The 18,983-nt window shown below is 41.0% G+C and overlaps 1 protein-coding gene across 9 annotated transcripts in view; it reads left to right on the plus strand.

Annotated features, from left to right (window-relative positions):
- ARHGAP26 (Rho GTPase activating protein 26) overlaps nucleotides 1–18,983 on the plus strand; it is a 451,541-nt gene that overhangs the window by 284,652 nt on the left and 147,906 nt on the right. For all 9 annotated transcript variants that reach the window (XM_045183872.2, XM_045183873.2, XM_045183874.2 and 6 more), the window contains 3 exons: nucleotides 2,609–2,696; nucleotides 4,353–4,411; nucleotides 5,932–6,037. In XM_045183872.2, coding sequence (XP_045039807.2) covers nucleotides 2,609–2,696; nucleotides 4,353–4,411; nucleotides 5,932–6,037 — 253 coding nt within the window. The remainder of the gene's footprint in view (nucleotides 1–2,608; nucleotides 2,697–4,352; nucleotides 4,412–5,931; nucleotides 6,038–18,983) is intronic.

The following is an 18,983-nucleotide window of genomic DNA, read 5'->3' on the forward strand; positions in this document are numbered from 1 at the left end:
TCTCTAGTGTTCCAGTATGTGTCTGGGGAACACACTAAGAGCGGTAGGTGCCAGCTGGATTCGTGCCTTCACCTGGGGATTAAGCCTAAATCCTTAAGCCATTCATGACTGTTTGGCTTCCTCCTACTAGGATGCAAGTGAGTTTTTTCCCAGTGCCCACTTGTGACTCATTCCTCTTTCCAGCTGGAGGGTGTTGGCCCTTTCTTCTTATCCAGAGAGACAGTCTAGTGCCTTTTTTCTTATCCAGAAAGAGACAGTCCAGTGCCTGTCCCAACTTGCCCGCTGTATTGTTTAGATCTCTTTGGCTCATAAAAAACAAACAAACAAAAACAGAAAACCTGACCTCAAGTGGCTTAAGGAAAAAGGGCATTTATTGGCTCACATGACTGAAAAGGCATGGTGAGATACGAGGGCTCAAATAACACTGTCAAGACCCACTTTTTGTGCTTCTCTCATCTCTGGCTTTGTTGGTCACACTCACTCACTCTCAGGCTCTCTGTTGGCACTTGGAGCCATTGCAAAACCTTCCCGGTGCAAGTTCAGCAGGAAACAGCAGATAACCTTTCTGCTATCTGCTAGAAAAGCCATGAAGTTCACTGTGATTCAACTGACTTAGGTCTTGGGCCAACCCTGAACCAGTCCAGGGATCCAGAGAGAAACTGTGCTTTGATTGGTCTGTTCTGAATCTCATTCCCCACCCCTGGAAAGGTGGAGCCTCACCTGAGCACTTGGAGTAGGTGTGAGGAGAGGGTAGCAGCAACCCAAATGAAAATGAGGTGCTGTGCAGAAAGGAAAGGGAATGGGAGATAGGAGGCAAATCACTAGTCTTTAGTATGAGGAAGCTGGATTTTTCTTCCAGCGCACTAAAAAGTCTCCACTTCCTGCCACCTTGCCAGCAGAAGATGGGGTTCTCCTGGTTTCTGAAGCAGGCCACATTCCCCACCATCTACTTGTTTTTCTTAGCTATCTGTGTGCAGCTCAGGAAGACTACAAAAATTATCTTTTTAAAAATAGTACACAGTTATTTTAAAATACACTTATTTGTTTAAAAGTCCACGTAAGAGACAAAAGACACAATCAGAAGTTGATATAATTATGGTGCCTCTCATTGCATTTATTGGTTTAAAGCAATTTTTAAAAATATATAAAAGTAATGGAATCAGGTCATATTTTAGAAAATCTAACAACTGTAATTCTCCCAGTATTAGGTAGGAATTTCAAGTTCGAAAATAGCTGAAATCAAAAAGGAGTGGTGGGACTTACAGGTAGTTAAAGGTTACATCCACAATTAAATGCAAACAAATCTAATTGAAAACCCAAACAAAAAAGAGACACATTTGTTTCAGATTCAGCCTGTGTTACTAGTGTTCTATCCTTGGGTTAAAGATCAAAAAGCAGGAGCCCACAGTCAAAAACCCCATCCAGCACGCAGTGCTTTGATTCTGTTTTTTTACTGCCTTTTTCTTAAAAGATGAGCAGGTAATCAGATACCCGAGGTACCTTAACATAAAAGATAAAAACTAAAACACACACAAAAGTGAACAACTTTAAAAAACATAAAACATCGAAAAGAACACTACCATTAATACCCTTAGATAAGACAAGATTTTGCATCCTTCCAGCAAGAACAAGATGCTATTATTATAAAAGGACATTTAAAAATCCCAAGAACTCTTAGTAATAAAAATATGTAGCAGATACAAGATAATAAGAGTAAGGCCGTGAAGGTGAGAAAAGTCCCTGTAAAGCTCATGTGAATGCCCCACCTCTGACTTCCCCACTGCTAACGCTCTCTCAACATCCGTATTTTGGGGTGTTCAACAAGGAAAAAGTTTAGAGATACAACAGAAAATAAATTATTGAAATTCAGAACTTCTCAGCAGTTTTTGATTATAAAAAAAATAAATAAAAGTAACAGAGTCAAGTCATAGTTTAGAAAACATAAAAACCATAATTCTACCACTCTGACCCAACCACTATTTTAATGTTAGAGTATTTCCTTTCAACTTTTGTTCATGTGAATTTCTCATAAACTTTGAAATCTTGATTTTTCTTTTTTTGCTACATGATTTTAAAATTGCTTAATAATTTAGACATTTTCCATATTGCTTGATATCCCATAAAAGCAACATTCCATTAAGTAGATCTACCATAATTAAGTTAATCATTTTGTATTATTGGACATTTAGGTTGTCTCTTTTTGAATGTTTTTCTACTCGTATATGTTAAACATGTGGGTGGTATGTAACTTTTCTCATGTCTTATCTTATTTCCTAAGGATAGATTGTGTAAGGTGGGATTACCAGTTTAAAGGGTATACATAAACATTTTTATGACTCTTGATACATAGTGCCAAATTGCTTTTCGAAACTGCTGCATTTATTTCTACTACCTCCAGCAGATTATGAGAGGATTACTTTCACTGCATTCTTGCTAGCAGTAGACATTTGGATTCTTAAACATTTTCCTAATTTAAGAGGTAAAAAACAGGTGTCCTTTTTTAATTTGGATTTCTTTGGTTAGTAGTGAGGCTGAATGCTTTATGTGTGCTTGAGTTTTTAGCTGTGTTTTCTGCTCTGCCTCATGCATTGTCTTTTCTTCATTTTAGATCCCAAAACAGCTTCTGAAACAGAAACGGATATCTGTGCGGAATGGGAGATCAAGACCATCACTAGTGCTTTGAAGACCTACCTAAGGTAGGGACTTTCCATCAGCAGGGCAGAGTGCCAGCTTGTTATCAGGCAGTCAGGAAGAAAGCAGTTTTATTTTCAGCCTCCAGAGAGCCTGTTGGGTGGGTGTTTGAGATGTGGAAACAGCTTATGTGTGGGTGCAGTTAGCTCAGCTGGCCAATCCGATTGTAAATCATCCATAGTTGATGGGTTGCCATTGTGCAGTGGTGCCATGAGTGATTTAGGAAGCTTTGTGCTTTATGAGAAGCTACTATGACAGTTAACCTTTAACAGGACCTAAGATACGGTATTTCCTGAAATCCCTGAATACTCTATTAAGAAAACAAGGAATCCCATCCCATTCTACTGTGAATGTATGATTATGTACCCTATGTATTTTGATAGATTTGTGCAATGCAGATTGAATATATTGTTGACATTGATCCTTAAAAATGAGAACTTAATGGAACTCCTTTTAGACTCCTTCAGCTTAGATTGGAAAATGTCACTTTATTGGGGAAGAGACTATTTTCCTGTAATAATATATATGATATTCCTGCTACCTCCCTACACCTCCCTCAGTTTTTAAGAAAGTAGGTAACTGTCTAGCTGCCTATATGTCAATTCGGGAATAGATTGAAATTTGTGCTGGACTTGAAGGGTAGGCATCCTATTGTTCTTTCCTGTAGTTTTTACACAGGAAGCTGAGGGTCTAGTCTAGTCTTAAGCAAAGAGAACTATCATCATAGGTTGCTTACGCATTTGTACAGCTTCTGTGACCATTCCCTTGGCTCAAAAGCAAAGTAGGAAAGTCACAAAAAAAGAGTTGGTGATGTAAGTTTTATTGGCTGTTGGAGAGTTGATGGAAGGATCTTGAAGTCTGGAAGAAGATGTAATGCAAGTGATGACTAAAAGTTAATTAGGGGATTTGACGAGAGGAAAATAAAATCTCAGCCAAGAATAATGTATAGTCTGTTGAGAAGCTTATTATTTGGACTATCAGAAAAACCTCAAGTTTATAGTTTAACATATTCATTAAATATTTATATACTTAATACTTCCATTATAGTTTACACAAAACCATACTGTAGAGGTTTGCATGTAGCACTACTTTTTACATGTTGATGGTGATTTGCTAATAAACAGTAAGTCTAAAATAGCAGGTAAAACTTGATTGTTTCATGCCTAATGTCAGGGGTTCTAGCCCTTGGGCATGCTTGAGCAGAATTCCACGGGGAATTTGCCACAAAAACACTTTAAAAAGTCTCTCATAGTATTTATAGATGAACTGATTGTAATAACAAGGTGCTGGGAAGGTGAGAGTTTAAGTACAGGTATTTGCAAATGTTTAGCTAGTTGCCTGTTTCTCAGCCATTTAAAAATGCTGTTGTTGATGGGTGAATCACTGCCTAAAAAGGAAACCTATTGGTTTGTGCTAGACTTTTTTGTATTAGTTGTGACAACAAAACGGTTGTATCCATTTCCTTAAAAGGAGAGAGAATTAAAATTTCAGGTAAAATCTCAGGACCTTTCAAAGGGAGGCTAAGTTGGACTGAGTCGAGTTGCTGTTGTTTCCCTGTATGTCTCTGAGAAATACAGGGAAGTAGGCAGTCTCTAGGCTGCTATTTAGAGAGAATATGATTGTTTTTATTAAGCTAACTAGTGTATAACCTTTTATTCCAGAATGCTTCCAGGACCGCTCATGATGTACCAGTTTCAAAGAAGTTTCATCAAAGCAGCAAGTAAGTTTTCTGTTTTGTCACAGTTTTAAGGGGAAGGGAATAGATTTTTCTATTTCAAAGAATAGTCAGTATCCCAAAATAAATATTATCTAATACTTCATATTCTGCGTGTAAACTACCCACACACACCCATGAGTTCAACACAGAATAAAAACGAAACCAAATCGGGATTGCTGAGGGCCTTGCTACTACACTGAATTTACAGTGCAGGAGAGAAACTTCCGAAGTGTGTTTTTGGGGGTGGGGAGAGGACACGAAAGCAAGTTTGCCTTTCTAATTTTGATTACTGGAGTTCTAACTCCTTGGGTTTTTCCCAGCCCTTAAGTAACATTTTGCAGAATGAATCAAACTTTGCACATTACCTAAATTGAGCACTGGAAGTGTTTCCCTGAATGTGACACCATTTATATAACTTCTCAGTCTGCTTTCTATCATGACTTCATTTACAGCTTCTAATCATTCTTCAGCTATATCATCCAGGTCTCTAGCATCACATTACTGGTATTAAAATACATAAGGATTAGGTGCAAGCTATCCTAAGTATGCTGGAATCTGTCTACATGGGGCGTGCCTGCTGTAGGGGCAGTGAGATTCTCTATCAGATTTAAATCTGGCATGAAACCCCACAGTGCTATTACACCCCTAGCCTGTGCCTCTCCCTGCTTTCTTTATGTCTTCAGGGTTTGTTTACCCTGGTAGCTACTACTGGCCTAACTGAGTAGCAAGTAGTGTTCTGATGGCCGTATCAACTCATAGTTTTCCCCTTCAAACAGGGAGGAGAAAGGCATGGGAGAAAGCTAGGAGTGAAGGTAGTGTTTATGTGATTTCTTTCCCAGAGAAATTCCAAACCCATAGCAACAATTTTCTAATTAAATCTCACATCAGTCCTATAAATAGGTATGGACTACCATCCTTCTACTTCCCAGAAAAATGGAGCCACTTACCCAAGTTCAACCAAGAGTACACGACAGGCCATGATTTAGGTTACAGGTTGGCAGAAAGATTCACATATTTACGTGCCATTTCTTTCTTCTCTACCAGGCTGGCTGTCATGCATGGTTTGAGAATAACTGTACATTGCCTTTGATTTCTTTTACACCGTCGTGAGGCATTTTGCTATTTGAGACCCTTGTAATGTTGTTCACGTATGATTTGTTTATCACTTGCTGAGTGCATGAAGTTCCTTCTTTCCTTGAAATGAAGCCGTCATTCTAGGGAGTCAGCTGCTTCCAAGTTTGTTCCTGCTCTGTTCAGTCAACTGGCTCCATTTCATCACGTCATCATTTTGGCTTGATTTTTTTGACAGCCTTTTTTTTTTTTAATGAACTCTGTTACAGAAAGCACCACTAAAAGCACTTGTACATACAGTCATTCTAGTCATGAGTACATAGAACAGGATCTTAACCCTTTGAGAAATCCTCAGTCTGTCAGTGTCCAACCTTTGTTTTCCTTTGATTTTGTCTTGGAAACTGATTTAGCTGTGGCACTGATCAAATGTTACCTCCCTCCTACTTTTGCAGAGCTGGAGAATCAGGAGTCTCGGGTCTCTGAAATCCACAGCCTTGTTTATCGGCTCCCAGAGAAAAACAGGCAGATGTTACAGCTGCTCATGAACCACTTGGCTAAGTAGGTTTAAGACTGATTGCTGGCCCTTTTCTCACCCCTAGAAAGTTCCTGTCTTAGCACTGAAGCTGGTCTCAGTTCTGCTTATGTTTGCCTCTCCCACTATTGCATCAGGTATGCTGGAGGCTTAGGAAAGAAATGTGTGAAATGTTAACTGCAGAGGATAACAGCAGCAAATGCCAGATGGTCTTTGCAAAGTGGGCTGGGAAAGTGCCCCGTGCAACCAGACTGACTGCCAGACAGAGTTTTCAGGGGGGTTTTACTCTTGTGATGACCAAGGGCAAACAGGAGTGTGTTATTTATGATACCAGGTCACCATGCAGAGTTTTCTGGAGTTATATGTTCTTGTGACATTCAAAGGAGAACAGGAATATGTTGTAAGTTTACAGACCTTAGATTTGAAGTAAAGAGGCCTGGGTTCCAGAGTTGACTCTGTTCTTAACCATCCACTTAACCAGCCCTAGATAAACCACTGACATCTCAATTCCTTAATTTCTTCACCTGTCAAATATGGCTAGTAGACTCCCCTTCATCTACAGTGTCATTGATTTTTTAAAGTTACATGTATTAAAGTCTTTGAAGAAGTATAGAGAATAAAGGAATAATATGCACTTGACCTTTAAGATCATCAAAGCATTCAGTGGGGGCCTGATTTTCCTGGTGGGAATATTTATATTCTTGGAATGGTTTTGAGTTTTTGTGTGTTTACTGTTGCTTGACCTTTTCCAGAATGGTCTTACTGTCTTCCCTTGTATCAGTTATTGGATGTCTGTCTGTTCTAACTTGCCATCGACTGACGAAATGTTCTTGATTGGAACTGGAGCATAAGAAAGGACAGAGTCTAACAGTTAACCTAAATTGTTAAGCCCTGGATTCCACTGAAATGATGTAAATTTGGACCTTTCCTACACTTATTCATGCCATTAAGTAATTTCTTTGGGATAAGTTGATACTTTCCTAAGGGAGATTATGGTGGTTTGTTTTCATATTTATACCAAGAACTTGATATTACCTTTTGGAGAGGAAATACGTATGTGACCACAAAGATTTCCCTGGATCTCAGTATGAAGAAACAAGAATGATTTACCTGTTGGTGAGAAGCAATTAGGCAGTCAAGGGTTGCTCCATTATTGGTCAAATGTCTTTCGTGCCGTGCTGTAGCAGAACTGCATTCAGATAATTGTGATTTAGCTTTATTTTATTTTAATTATTTATTTTTAGAGAAAGGGGAAGGGAGGGAGAAAGAGAGGGAGAGAACCATCAATGTGTGGTTACCTGCCATGTGCCCAGGCATGTGCCCCAACTGGGAATCGAACCAGTGACCCTTTTGGTTCGCAGGCTGGCACTCAATCCACTGAGCCATACCAGCCAGGGTGTGATACTGTGATTTATAAGAAATATATATTTGGCCATTAAGATGGCCAAAATGTATTTTTCACATATATTTGGTCTTCATGCACAGTTCCTGGCTCACTACTCCCTGAACGCTTGGAATTTCCTAAGTGTTGACAGTGTAAAGAGGTGTCTTTTGTTATGTTAATGAGGTGACTTTTGAAACCAACCCTGTGATCACAGGGTTGGAACTTTCAGTCCTGCAAACTCCCATCTGAAGTTGAATCAATTGCCAGTGGCCAATGTCACAACTGTAAGGAAGACTAAAATCCCAAGAGGATGGGGTTGGAAAGCTTCGGGTTGGTGATCACGTGGAGATGTTGGGAGAGTGGCACCCTGGAGAAGGCATGAAGCTCTGCAATCCTTCTCTATACCTCACCCTATGCATCTCTTTCATCTGGCTCTTCCTGAGTTGTATCCTTTTAAGATAAAATAGACTAGTGATCTAGTAAGTAACATGTTCCTCAGAGTTCTGTGAGACTTTCTAGTAAACTGATAGAACCCAAGGAGGGTGTTTGGGTGCTTCTGATCGTACAGTCAGTGAGTCAAAAGTAGAAGTGACAGCCTGGATTTGGGGTTGGCATTCTGAGTTTAGGGGGTTGTTGGAACATCCAATCAGTGGCCAGTCATTCAAAAGCACAGGTAACCTGGGCTTGCATCCTGGGCTTGCATCTGGCATCTGAAGTTTGTGTGTGCACATGCGCGCGTGTGTTTTGGGGCGGGGGCAGTTTTGTAGGACTAAACCTATGCACTCTGATGCTATCTGCTGGTAAACAGAATTGAGTTGAAGTCTCAGATAGTTTGCTGGTATCCTGAAAATTGTTTGTTGGTTTGGGGACCCTCCCCTCCCAACATAGATATTAAGTCTGAGAACCCAATTTATCCATGTTCAGAAACAAAGCAAAGCATAGAATGTGCAGTTTTGCAAGGAGAATGCCCCTGAAGGATCCTGATGAAGTGTGTTTAAAATAATGGGAACTGGGCTTTAAAAACTAACTCCAGATGCTCTGAGATGACAGTTTGATACCTATTCCATCAACTTAGTCAGCCATTTTTTAAACAAAAGCTGATTTAGATCTTAGTTGCAAACCTCTGTGCACTTGAAGGGCCTGCACCAAAACAGAGGGAGTTGCAGGTACATGGTGCAGCCAAGTGTGGGATGTTCCTGTCTACTTTGTGGTCAGTGGATCTTATGAAGCCCTCCAAGCCTGCTGGGAGCAACTGGCGGAGATGGTTTAGGAGCCAGATGAAAGCAGTTGGACTTTTTAAGCTGTGCAGTTGTGATGAGATCTTAATTGCACTGAGAAACAAAGAGTAAACGGTGATCCAGCAGAGCCAGTGCTGAACCTTACCATTTTTAAAATACCCTGAGGATTGTTAGGAATCTTTAAAGAAAAAAAAAAAAAAACCAACCCTTAAGGTCAATTTTGAACAGTTGAGTCTGTTCATCTCCTGTTGGATGGTTCACTTCCTCCCTCTTGTTCCACTCTCTGCTTGCTCAACCCCATTAAATTCAGTCCATCTTTGTCCCAAACTCAAGGAATTGTACAACTGGACTATACAAGTTGCAGCTATGATCTTAACTTTTTGCCTTCTAACCAATTTTGTTGCTAGATTTGTTTATTTTATAGCATTTCTGGAGCATTATGCAGTCTTTGATGCTTATCATGGATTTTCTTTGAGGTTCTATGAGGTTGTTATATGGCATTTCCTCGTCCATTTAACCATTAAGAAATCTACACATAGGCAAGCTCTAGTGCCTGTAACGTGAGTCTGTCAGAGCTGATGTTAGAGCACACACACTTCAGTGCTCTGCATGCTGTGTTCGCTGTGTTCTTGGTCCCTGGAGCCTCTAGATTTTAAAGTGTCTTGGAGAAGATGGGTATAAATGAGCACTGCTGAATCCAGTAAGGAGTATTTATTTAGGTCTGAAAAAATTCTTTGACACCCAGGGGAGTTCTAAGATTGCACTTAAACTCTATATGCTCATTTACAGCACTGTCCTATTTTAAAAGAAAGCAGCAAGGGAAAGTTAACTTGGGACAAGGGGTTGGTTTGTCTATTTCATTCCAGTTTTCTCAGGGTCAGACTTACCCTAGGATATGCCTGAACTATTGTTGCTCTGGTCCACTTACTTAATGTTCAGCTTCCTTCCTAAGTTTTGGTTTCAGGGCTGGTTCTGCTGGAAAGCCCAGTGTTTACTTCTCTCCTTACCTACTGTGTTTGCCCTGTGTATCACAGATGTCTGGTTCAAAGGGAAGACATTTTGTATTGTCTATTTTTTAAAGTATTCTTTTCAAACACTTTCCAAAATTGATTTATCTGTGGAAGGAGAGTTAAGACATTTTAGATTGAATCCCAAGAAGAAATGCATTCAGAGGGGAAAAAAAACCTTAAGGGGGAAGGGATAAAAACTTCAAACCTCCAAGCAAATATGATCACCAGGGTACGTCCAAATCACAGAGCTCTTGGATTTGTTTCAGACCTCAGAGGGAACATGAAAATTATAGGCAACTATGCACATATTTTTGTTGTTCCAGCTCAAATCTACTCTGACAATTAGATGTTTTCTACTTGGATCCTGAATCCAGTATACAGTGTGTAGTCATGTGCTGCAAAGCACAGTTGGACTCACCTGTTTACATCAACATTCCTGAGCCCCACTGCTGGTCCACTAAAGCAGACTCACCTGGGAATCTGCATTGCTGGTTTTTCCCCAGGTCATCAGGATGCAAACAGTCTTTTGAGAAACACTGGCCTAGAGAACGGCCCATACGCAGGGATTTTCTACGAGAGAGAAATAGTATTGAGAGGAATGGATTGGAATTTAGGAGGTATTAAAAAATAGGAAGAAGGTCAAAGTAGTGAGTTCAAAAAGGAGATTTTTTTAATAATTAATTATTAAATTACTAAAAATATCCAGTTTTGATTTCCTATGTCTTTACAGTTTGACCTTGCATTAAAGTGAGTGTTCAGCAAAAGACTGTTTTAAATCAAGCATAAAGCATTTTTATTAATAAAGAAAATTGTCCCCAGCTATCTGTGGGACCGTGTAGAAACCATTCAACCTCTTTTGAGCCTCAGTTTTCTAAGCTCCCTTCCAGTCATGTAATTTTGCATTTTCATCATTTGGGAGGGGGAGTCTAGGCAGGGGTATGTAGAGAAAATACTTCCTGGTCTTATAATTGTAGAAGGACATAAGAGTAGATGAGTAATAAAGACTAATTTCATGGTAGTTCCCTGGTGTTTACATAGTATGATGACTCCAAGTATGTTGTATATCCCCACACATACCATTCATAGTGGCTCACTGTAACTTCATTACAGTGTTTATGCTGCGTGGGAGGATTTCAAAAGACTCTCCATACATCAGGAGTGGCTATTAAAAATACCTTTTCACAGCTGGCTTTCCCAAAACATGTATTGAGAAATAAATCTTAGTCTGTCTCCTTTTTTGAAGCAACTGCTTCTTTGTTACTAGGTTATTGTTGGAGAGGCAGAGTCCTTTTCTTGCTTTTCCAAAGAGGTATTGTATTATTTAGGATGCTTTGGGCTGCAAGAAACAGAAAGTACACTTCAAAATAAATTAATAAGGAAATCTCTTGTCCTGAGGGCTGGTTAGTTTCTCCATTCATGAAGTGCTCAGGTTATTTCCATGGTCCTGCTCACAGCCAGCCTCTCTGTGTTGGCTGGATCTTTTCAGGGCCATAAGATGTTGCATTGCATCCTTGCATGTTAGTGGTGGTCCAGAGACAGAAAAGGTGTTATTTTTTTCTTTGAGTCTTTTTTTTAAGACCTATAATGATACTTTGCCAAGTTCTACAACAGACTTCCTATCACATCTCATTGGTCTGAATGGTACCACCATGATTTTTTATATCAAACAGCATTGACCTGGGCTGCTTGTGGGAGGCACGGATGCCAGTGTAAAAATAGAGGTGTCAGTAGGCAGTCCATAGTGCCTACTGCAAGTAATCTTGGCAAAATAACATTTAATAGAGAGCATTCAGTCTATTGAACGATGTTTGCATGGCATGGTAACTTGATCAAAACATATGGATTTAAAAGGCCAGATCGGGATAGGAGATGAATACATCACAGTGTGGGTGCAATATATACTAACATTCCAAGATTGGGGAGTGAAGGGTGAGAGCAAAAGGAAGAGGGCAAATTCAACTTTTGTCCCATTGCCTCTTGCTGGTTCCTTATTATTTTCATTGCCCAGTTGTCATACAAGTGAGACCTTATGGAAATACAGGGTGGGGCAAAGTTAGGTTTACAGTTGTGAGCATGTGAAACACATAGCGTATTTTTATATTATTACTTATTAATTATTGTGTTTTCCATACAAGCCACTGTAAACCTCCTTTTGCCCCACTCTGTATTTAGACTCCATTGTCGTAAATTATCAAGGGTTGAGCACCTAGAACCTTGGCTGTTTTCTCCTTCCTGAGTACTTATGGGCATCCCTGCAAACCAGGAAGGATGTGTCCATATTTCCTTAGTGATCTGGAAGCAGAGTGAATTGGGTTCATGTACAAATGCCTGAGGTTATAAATAAAATCATTGCTAGGCCTTGGCACCAAGGGGGATGGGCCCTGGTGGGTAACTAGCTTTCCTCAAAGAAGTTCTTAAGAAAAGGGCCAAAATAAAAGGAAGTTGGCATGAACACTTGGCATTAATTTATATCTTATAGATACTTTAATGTTCCTTCTTACTCCATCCCAAGTCTAGAGGATAAGATTTAGCTTAGTGAAGAGCTATTGAACACATGAGAAGAGCTAGTTATTTCCTTGCCATCAAGACTAGTCCAAATAAAATAGCCATGGAATTTTACAAAGCACATTTTAAAGAAAACAGTACTTTTAAGATGATGGCTTTCTAAGATGGAAAGCTCCTGGAGCTTCTCTGGCAGCCTTCCCTCAGCCATATTCCCTGGCTCCCGAACCTTTCTTCTCTCTAGTAACCACTGGGCTCCCACTGTTGCCGGCCGGTACAGAATTGCTTGGCTGCTGGGCCACTGGTGGTGTGGCCTCATATCCCCACATTGACCACATTCTCCTGACCCATTTGGCTTCTGCCTCACTGACTCCTACCCTGAACTGACAGTTTTGGTGATTTTAACCCCTGATTATCTCTTGAATCCACCCGCTTTTCTCCATCTCCATCAGTACCCCCTAGTCCACAGTCATCATCTCTTTTCCAGACTGTGTGCAAAGGCTTCCCCTTGGCTTGCTCTGGCTGGTGGAGCCCTGGCTCTCCTCCAGTCTGCAGAATGTTTGCTTTGCAGCTGGGGAACTTGGAACACTGCAGATCTCAACACATGATTCCCCTGTTTAAAAACCCTTCAAAGGCCGCTTTCCCATCACTCTTAAGATAAAACTCTGGATATGGCCTCTGAGGCCTGGTCTGGGCTAGACCCTGTCAACTTTTGCAACTTCACCTTGTGTCCCTCATGATCACCATTGCATCCCTACTGCATGGCACACAATGGACACTCATGAATATTTGTTGGGTAGAAGCATGATAGCCCCTTGACCATTCCTCAAACGTCCTCTTTCTTGCTCCCTCTTTTTGCCTTTCACAGCTCATTTTCCTCTTCCTGGAATGGTCCCTCTCCAGCCTCTGCTGCCAAAGTCTACCTCATTCTTTAGCCTCAGCTCACATGGCACTACCTGCAAGAATCCTTTCTGCCTCTAGTGTGCTCTCACTTTCCTGAACTCCCATAGCCTTGGCTTATTTCTCCCTTTTAGCATGTATTACATTCCATCTTATGGGACACGACCGGGTGTGTATCTTCTCATTCCTACTGGGTCATAGGCTCCCAGGGGACAGGCAGTCTTTCATCTTTTATCTGTTTCTCACCTAGAGGTTGCAAACAAGGGCCTCTAGCCAGAGCAGCCCACACATGTGTTCTCTTTGGTATTGTTGTCCCACACATTGCTGTTTTTAAAATTTGGACAGGTTTCCAATGCTTGTGATGGGGGCACTATTACTTGAAAAAAATTAGATCTCCTTGCTTAATAATTGGCTGGAACTGAATAGAGATCACACTTCATCCCCCTGCGCATGCCTTCTTCAGTCCTAAACAGTCCCTTTGTCTCTTGTGCCTGGACCACTTCTTTCATGCCCCCTACCTGCCTGGCCATGGTGTATGCATTTGGGTTTCAGCCCTTGGCCTGACTGTTTGGTAATCCAAAAAGAGGGGTCGATATTTGGTAATTACACAATTGAATAAGCAGGAATGGGCTGGGAGAATTACTTCTCTGACCAGCTGTTTTTCTCTTGAAAGCTTTATTATTTATGATAGATTGGAGGTCTTTGGAAGAAGTGAGAGATACTGCTACCAGCTCTGTTTATGTGTATATGAGGGGAGGAGAGTGTATTTTTTTTAAGAATGGGATTCTCAAAGGACCTTTTCTAGTTATTTTTGGCAGAGCTAAAGGAAAATCTATTTAAAGGGACACTGCACAGAGGACAACCACATGTTTTAAGAGTAGAGAGGTAACTTAGCACTTTAAATTAATGGAAATGTAGAAGAGGAAATCAGAGCTCAGCCCTCATTTAGCCTCCTGCCAGATCTTCACGTACTCTCAACCCAGGAATTTCTCTGTTCTGTGACCTTCCAACCTTCAGGGTTAGGGGAAGGAAAGATACAAGTTCAGTTTAAATTTTTGGCTTTAAAAAAGAAATCAACAAAATTTCTGAATTCAAGGAACTAAATCTTTCACATCATAAGAAACGCCCATTCTAAAAAGGGGAAATGCTTGGCTTCAAGCTGTTAATAATGCTCAGCAGCCTTAGAGCTCCTTTGATTTGGGTCTCTTATTGTTTTGAGTTGTTCCACTCTGTTTTGGGTTAATTTTTCTCAGTGACTTTTCTGTTTTCTGATGCACCTCTTCCTCTTCTGAACCTAAGGAGCCACCCATTGGTTCCCTCTCAAATTCAGGAAGAACTGAGGAGGAGGAGGACGCTGTCTTTTCTTTTCTGTGCAGCCGCCGCCATTTATTCAGGATATTAGAAAAGCAAGAGTATTCACAAACATGGTCACGACTTAGCTTTTTCTTTGCCAACTCTTAGAAGAGCCCAATTTCTTTTTCTTTTTTTCCATTTCTGATTTTATGTGAGTCTTTGCATAAAAGTTTTAACTTTTATCTAAAAGTTTGTCTATTTGTTTGTCTTTCTAAAAAACCAGCTTTCAGTTTCATTGATCATTTCTGCTGTGTTTTAAGTTATTTCATTTATTTTTTTCTCTAATGAGCCAGATTTTTTATGCATTGGCCCCGGGAGTGGTTTCATTAAACATCTTTTTTTGGCTAAGCAGCAGTTTCTAACTGATTCTAACTCACTGTTTTGGACACGGAAGCCCTCTCTTGCTGCATTCTCTTTCCATTGATTGGTGAAAATTATCTGTGATACTTATGTTATTACACTGACTGGTTTCCCAACCGGTTCTTCACAGCGTTGGGGCTCAAGTGTGGTAGCTGCAGTGAGGCAGCTGGCTAGGTAGTTGCAGTTCAATTGTAGGGCTGAGAACATAGTGGTTAAGAGAGAACATTCTGGAACCAGGTCGCCTGGTTTTGCTCTCATTTCTGAAACCTTGTGTGAATTATTTCACTTCTTTTTGCTCTAGTTTCCTCATTTGAAAAAATATATAATAATTGTATCAGAAACCTTTAAAGTAGTGTGTCAGATTTTCTTGGCTTCCCTGTGTCTTTCAGCCACCACTGACTGCAGTGACTAGTTTTGTCATCTCCAACTGACTTCATGTAGGTGCAGCCAGATGGCCTGTAGCCTTGTGACCATACTACATGCCTCCTGCCTCTTACCTCCCATGTGACACCAAGTGCTGTTCAATGTGTACAACCTGGAAGCAAGGAGGCATTTACAAAACTGCAGAGGGAAACCTTTGACTAATGGGAGGTGGAAGCTGGGTATCCTAAATAGCAGTCATTAGACAGCCTCTTGGAAGATGGTCTCAGTAGACTGAGCCAGTATTGATCCATGCACTAGGCAGTGGCTAGCTTCTCTGCCTCATTCCCTCGCGCAGTGAAGGCTTATCATCTAAGCCTTAACCCCTTACTCTCTTCTTTCTGGGAAACCTAAAGACATTCATCACATCGATTCTCTCAGAGTTGTGAAAATTAAATTAATCAATCCACATAAAGATCTTAGGAGAGTGTCTGGCATGTAGTACGCCCTCCATAAATGTAAGGTTTTACAATCTCAGAATTCAGGGGGTGGGGGAGGCAGGATCGTGAAGCTGTGCTTTAACATGAAGGAAGACAGGGGGACTTGTTCAAAAGATTAAACTGAAACAATCATTCTTACTGATGAGACTGGGCTTTCTTTACAGTTCTGTTGTTGGCAAGCAAAACCCTTAGGGCTAGATGTTGAAGACATAACACACACAGCTCTTATCCACTTGGGAGATGTTTGTGTGTGCAAGTGTTTATTTTTGCTTTGCTTTTGTTTTCTTAACAATTTGTGTGTGTAGCCCAAAGGGCAGAGCATCCATCTCCCCTTCCTAGCAAACGTTGAGCCAGCACAGGGTCACCTGGGAGGAAGAGCTATTGAAACCTGCTCCTGGGTCATATCTTACACCAAGCCTCACACTTCCTTGTGAGTATTCTGGGCTCTTCAAGATCCAGATGCCCTGTGGAGCAGTGCACCTGTTTGAAAGTACAAGCTATGTGGGGCTGGTCTCCATGGGAAGTTAGCAGCTACCTACCCTCACCCTCCTGCTTCTTGGTGTCACAAGGCTGATTTCATCTCAGAGGCAGCTTTCTTTGCTACAGTTTAATAACTCTTAATTTCCTGGAGGGGGACGACTTGTTATATCTTGAAGACTCATCTTAGTCTGCACGGTCTGGAAATTTCCACTCATCTTTGTGATCTTCAAAATGTTTCTTTTTGTGAGAGTGTCTGACTTTCCCTCTTTCTTACTCAGTTTGACTGCTCTCAGAGATGCCATTCCCAGATAAAACATTACCATCTGCTGTGAAAACAGTCCTCTGTGCCTCCAGTCCTCTGTGTCTACCCCTTTGTTCAGTCTTCACGTGGATTTCCCTCCCTGAGTTACTGCCGTTTGTGTTGGAGTATTAGTCTATTCTACACTCTAAGGAAATTTATACACGTACTCATCTTCATTCTGTCTTAGTAGACACTTCTGTAGTTTAACTCAAGAGGGTTTGAAGAAGTAGTTAGCTGATTTGAATTTTGGATCAGTCCTTTCTGCTTTCTCACACGTATAGAATTGTTTTTCTTCAAGCACTTTAGCATACCTATTTAGTGTTTCCAGCTTGGTGTTCTAAAAGTACATCATTATTTCTCGGTTCTGTGCAGCAGGTGGTGGAGGAACTCAATGTTTGGCCTGTTCGTAAATTGCAAGCAGGTCTTCCTATGTACTTAGAGGTGCGTAGATTTGATAGAATAGGATCACTTGGTTTATTAAAGTCAGACTTTCAATGAGAAAATGAGGGTACCCTAGGCCTCAGAAAGAGTTGGTACATTAGGTCTTTGGTTGTAAGCAACAGAAGTCAACTGTAGATATTTTTTAAAAGAAGGAAATTTATTAAAAATCTTCTAGGTCAATCACATAATTGAAAGTAGAGTTGAACCATCAGAGACATTGGAAAGCAATCTCAAGGGCCTTACGTATCTGCCACATCCCTATGCCATTCACTCTTCTCTTCTAGATGATTGTCTCATATCTTGCTTCCTATTTCACCAGAAAAAGTTGACATGCAATCAGGAGAACTTGCATGAGCCATATTCATTCCACATCCAGACCCACGCCTGTGCCCATGTTTCTGCCTTCCCTCCCCGGGTGACAGAGGAACAACAGCCAGTGCTCCCACCTCTAGGCAGTTCCTTCCTTGGGGCACTAGAGCCGATCCGTACTGTATCCACTCTCTGTCCTCTATGATTAACTTTTTTGTTTCTGCTGAATCTTTCCCATCCACACGTGTTGTAATTTCTGTGGTTCTTTATAAATAAAAAACAAAACCAATAAAACAAAGAACTTTTCTCAGTCTTGCATCCCCTGCTAGATACCATCTCATTTCTTCGTGTTCTTCCTAGCAGAATGTCTGAAATAGTTGTCTGTGTTGCTGTTCCCAAATCCTCTCTTGAACCTCCTCCACTTAGGCTTTGCACCCTCTGTGCCACTGACACACACAAATGCCTCACGTGGGTGCTGTTAATCGGTTTCAGACTGCCCTTCCCCATTGTTCTGAAGGGTTTAACGCAGTTTCTCACTCCCTCCTCCTTGAAATGCTTTCTTTACTTGGCTTCCAGGACACCACCTTCTCCTGGTTTTCCTCCAGTCTCCCTGGCTGCTCCCTTAGATTGCTGTGGCCCAGGACTCAGTGCTTTTGTTCTCAGACCAGATCTGCCCTCTCCTTCCCTCCTCTCCCCTCCCCAGTGAGGTCTTACTCTAACAGTGCAACAACCTCCAGCCCCTGTACTCCCTACCCATTAGCATTGTCTAATTCTTTTCCATGCCAAATATCACCATCTAATATAAATATTGTGCTTAATTTGTTCATTCTTTTCTCAGTGAAACGTAGGCTCCATGAGGTCAGAGATTGCTATGTCTACACTGCTATCTATATCCCTGCTACCTAGAACAGTGCTTTGTTGGGAGGCACTCTATAAATATTTGTTGAATAATGAATGAAATAAAGGGTGGGACTCACTATCCCCTTTGGAGCACTAGCTTTGGAATGTCTCACCTCTGACCACCTTTGTTTTCTTGTCATTCCCCTGCAGGCTAACATTCCTAGCAAAGAGCATTGTAGTGGCTCCTCTTGTGTAATGCACCCTCTTCTCTGGTGGGGTGGTAGTGGGGTAGTTAACAGACATTCTTGGTAGAACTGCATGTGTTAGGTATTTGATACAGTAAAAGTTCTGGCTGGCTTCACCTACCCCCAGAACTGGATGCATTTAAACACGTTTCCTTAAGTCACCAGGCAAATGGGGGTTTCTCATTTCAACCATGTCTCTCAGTCTAGCTGGCTACTTAGGTTTTCTTGTTCTTTAGTGAAAGATAACTGTGACATTTTGCTTCTTTAAGAACTACACTTCCCTTCTCACTAAAACTGCCACTTAAACTGCTTTGCATGCCACCTAGATATGACTTTCCCTTCCAGAATTGTTGCTTGTCTCACTGGGTTATTCTGCCCGGCCCTAAGCAGATGGTTAATGAAGCAGAGAACACTGGCAAAACCATAGCGTATCCTTTCCTCGTCATGTTATTAATGTATCGTGACTCTTGACATGAATAGCCCCATCAGAAATTGTTTTAGTCATGGTTACGTCTGACCTTAATTGAAACTTAAGGCATACCTTATGCAAATGTCTTGATGCTTTCGGCTCCTAATCCTACCCCCTTAGGGGATGGGGCAAATCCAAAAACGAATTTCTAATAAACTAATCCATAAGGACCCAGAATAGTGCCTTGTTTTAAAATAAAGCCAAAAGAGTCCAAAGTGAAGCACTTTCAGTAGAAAAAATTCTAAGTTACGTACTAGTTACTACTAAAGGGGGCTGTATC

This window comes from Desmodus rotundus, chromosome 10 (genome assembly GCF_022682495.2).
Source record: "Desmodus rotundus isolate HL8 chromosome 10, HLdesRot8A.1, whole genome shotgun sequence".
Lineage (NCBI taxonomy): Eukaryota > Metazoa > Chordata > Mammalia > Chiroptera > Phyllostomidae > Desmodus > Desmodus rotundus.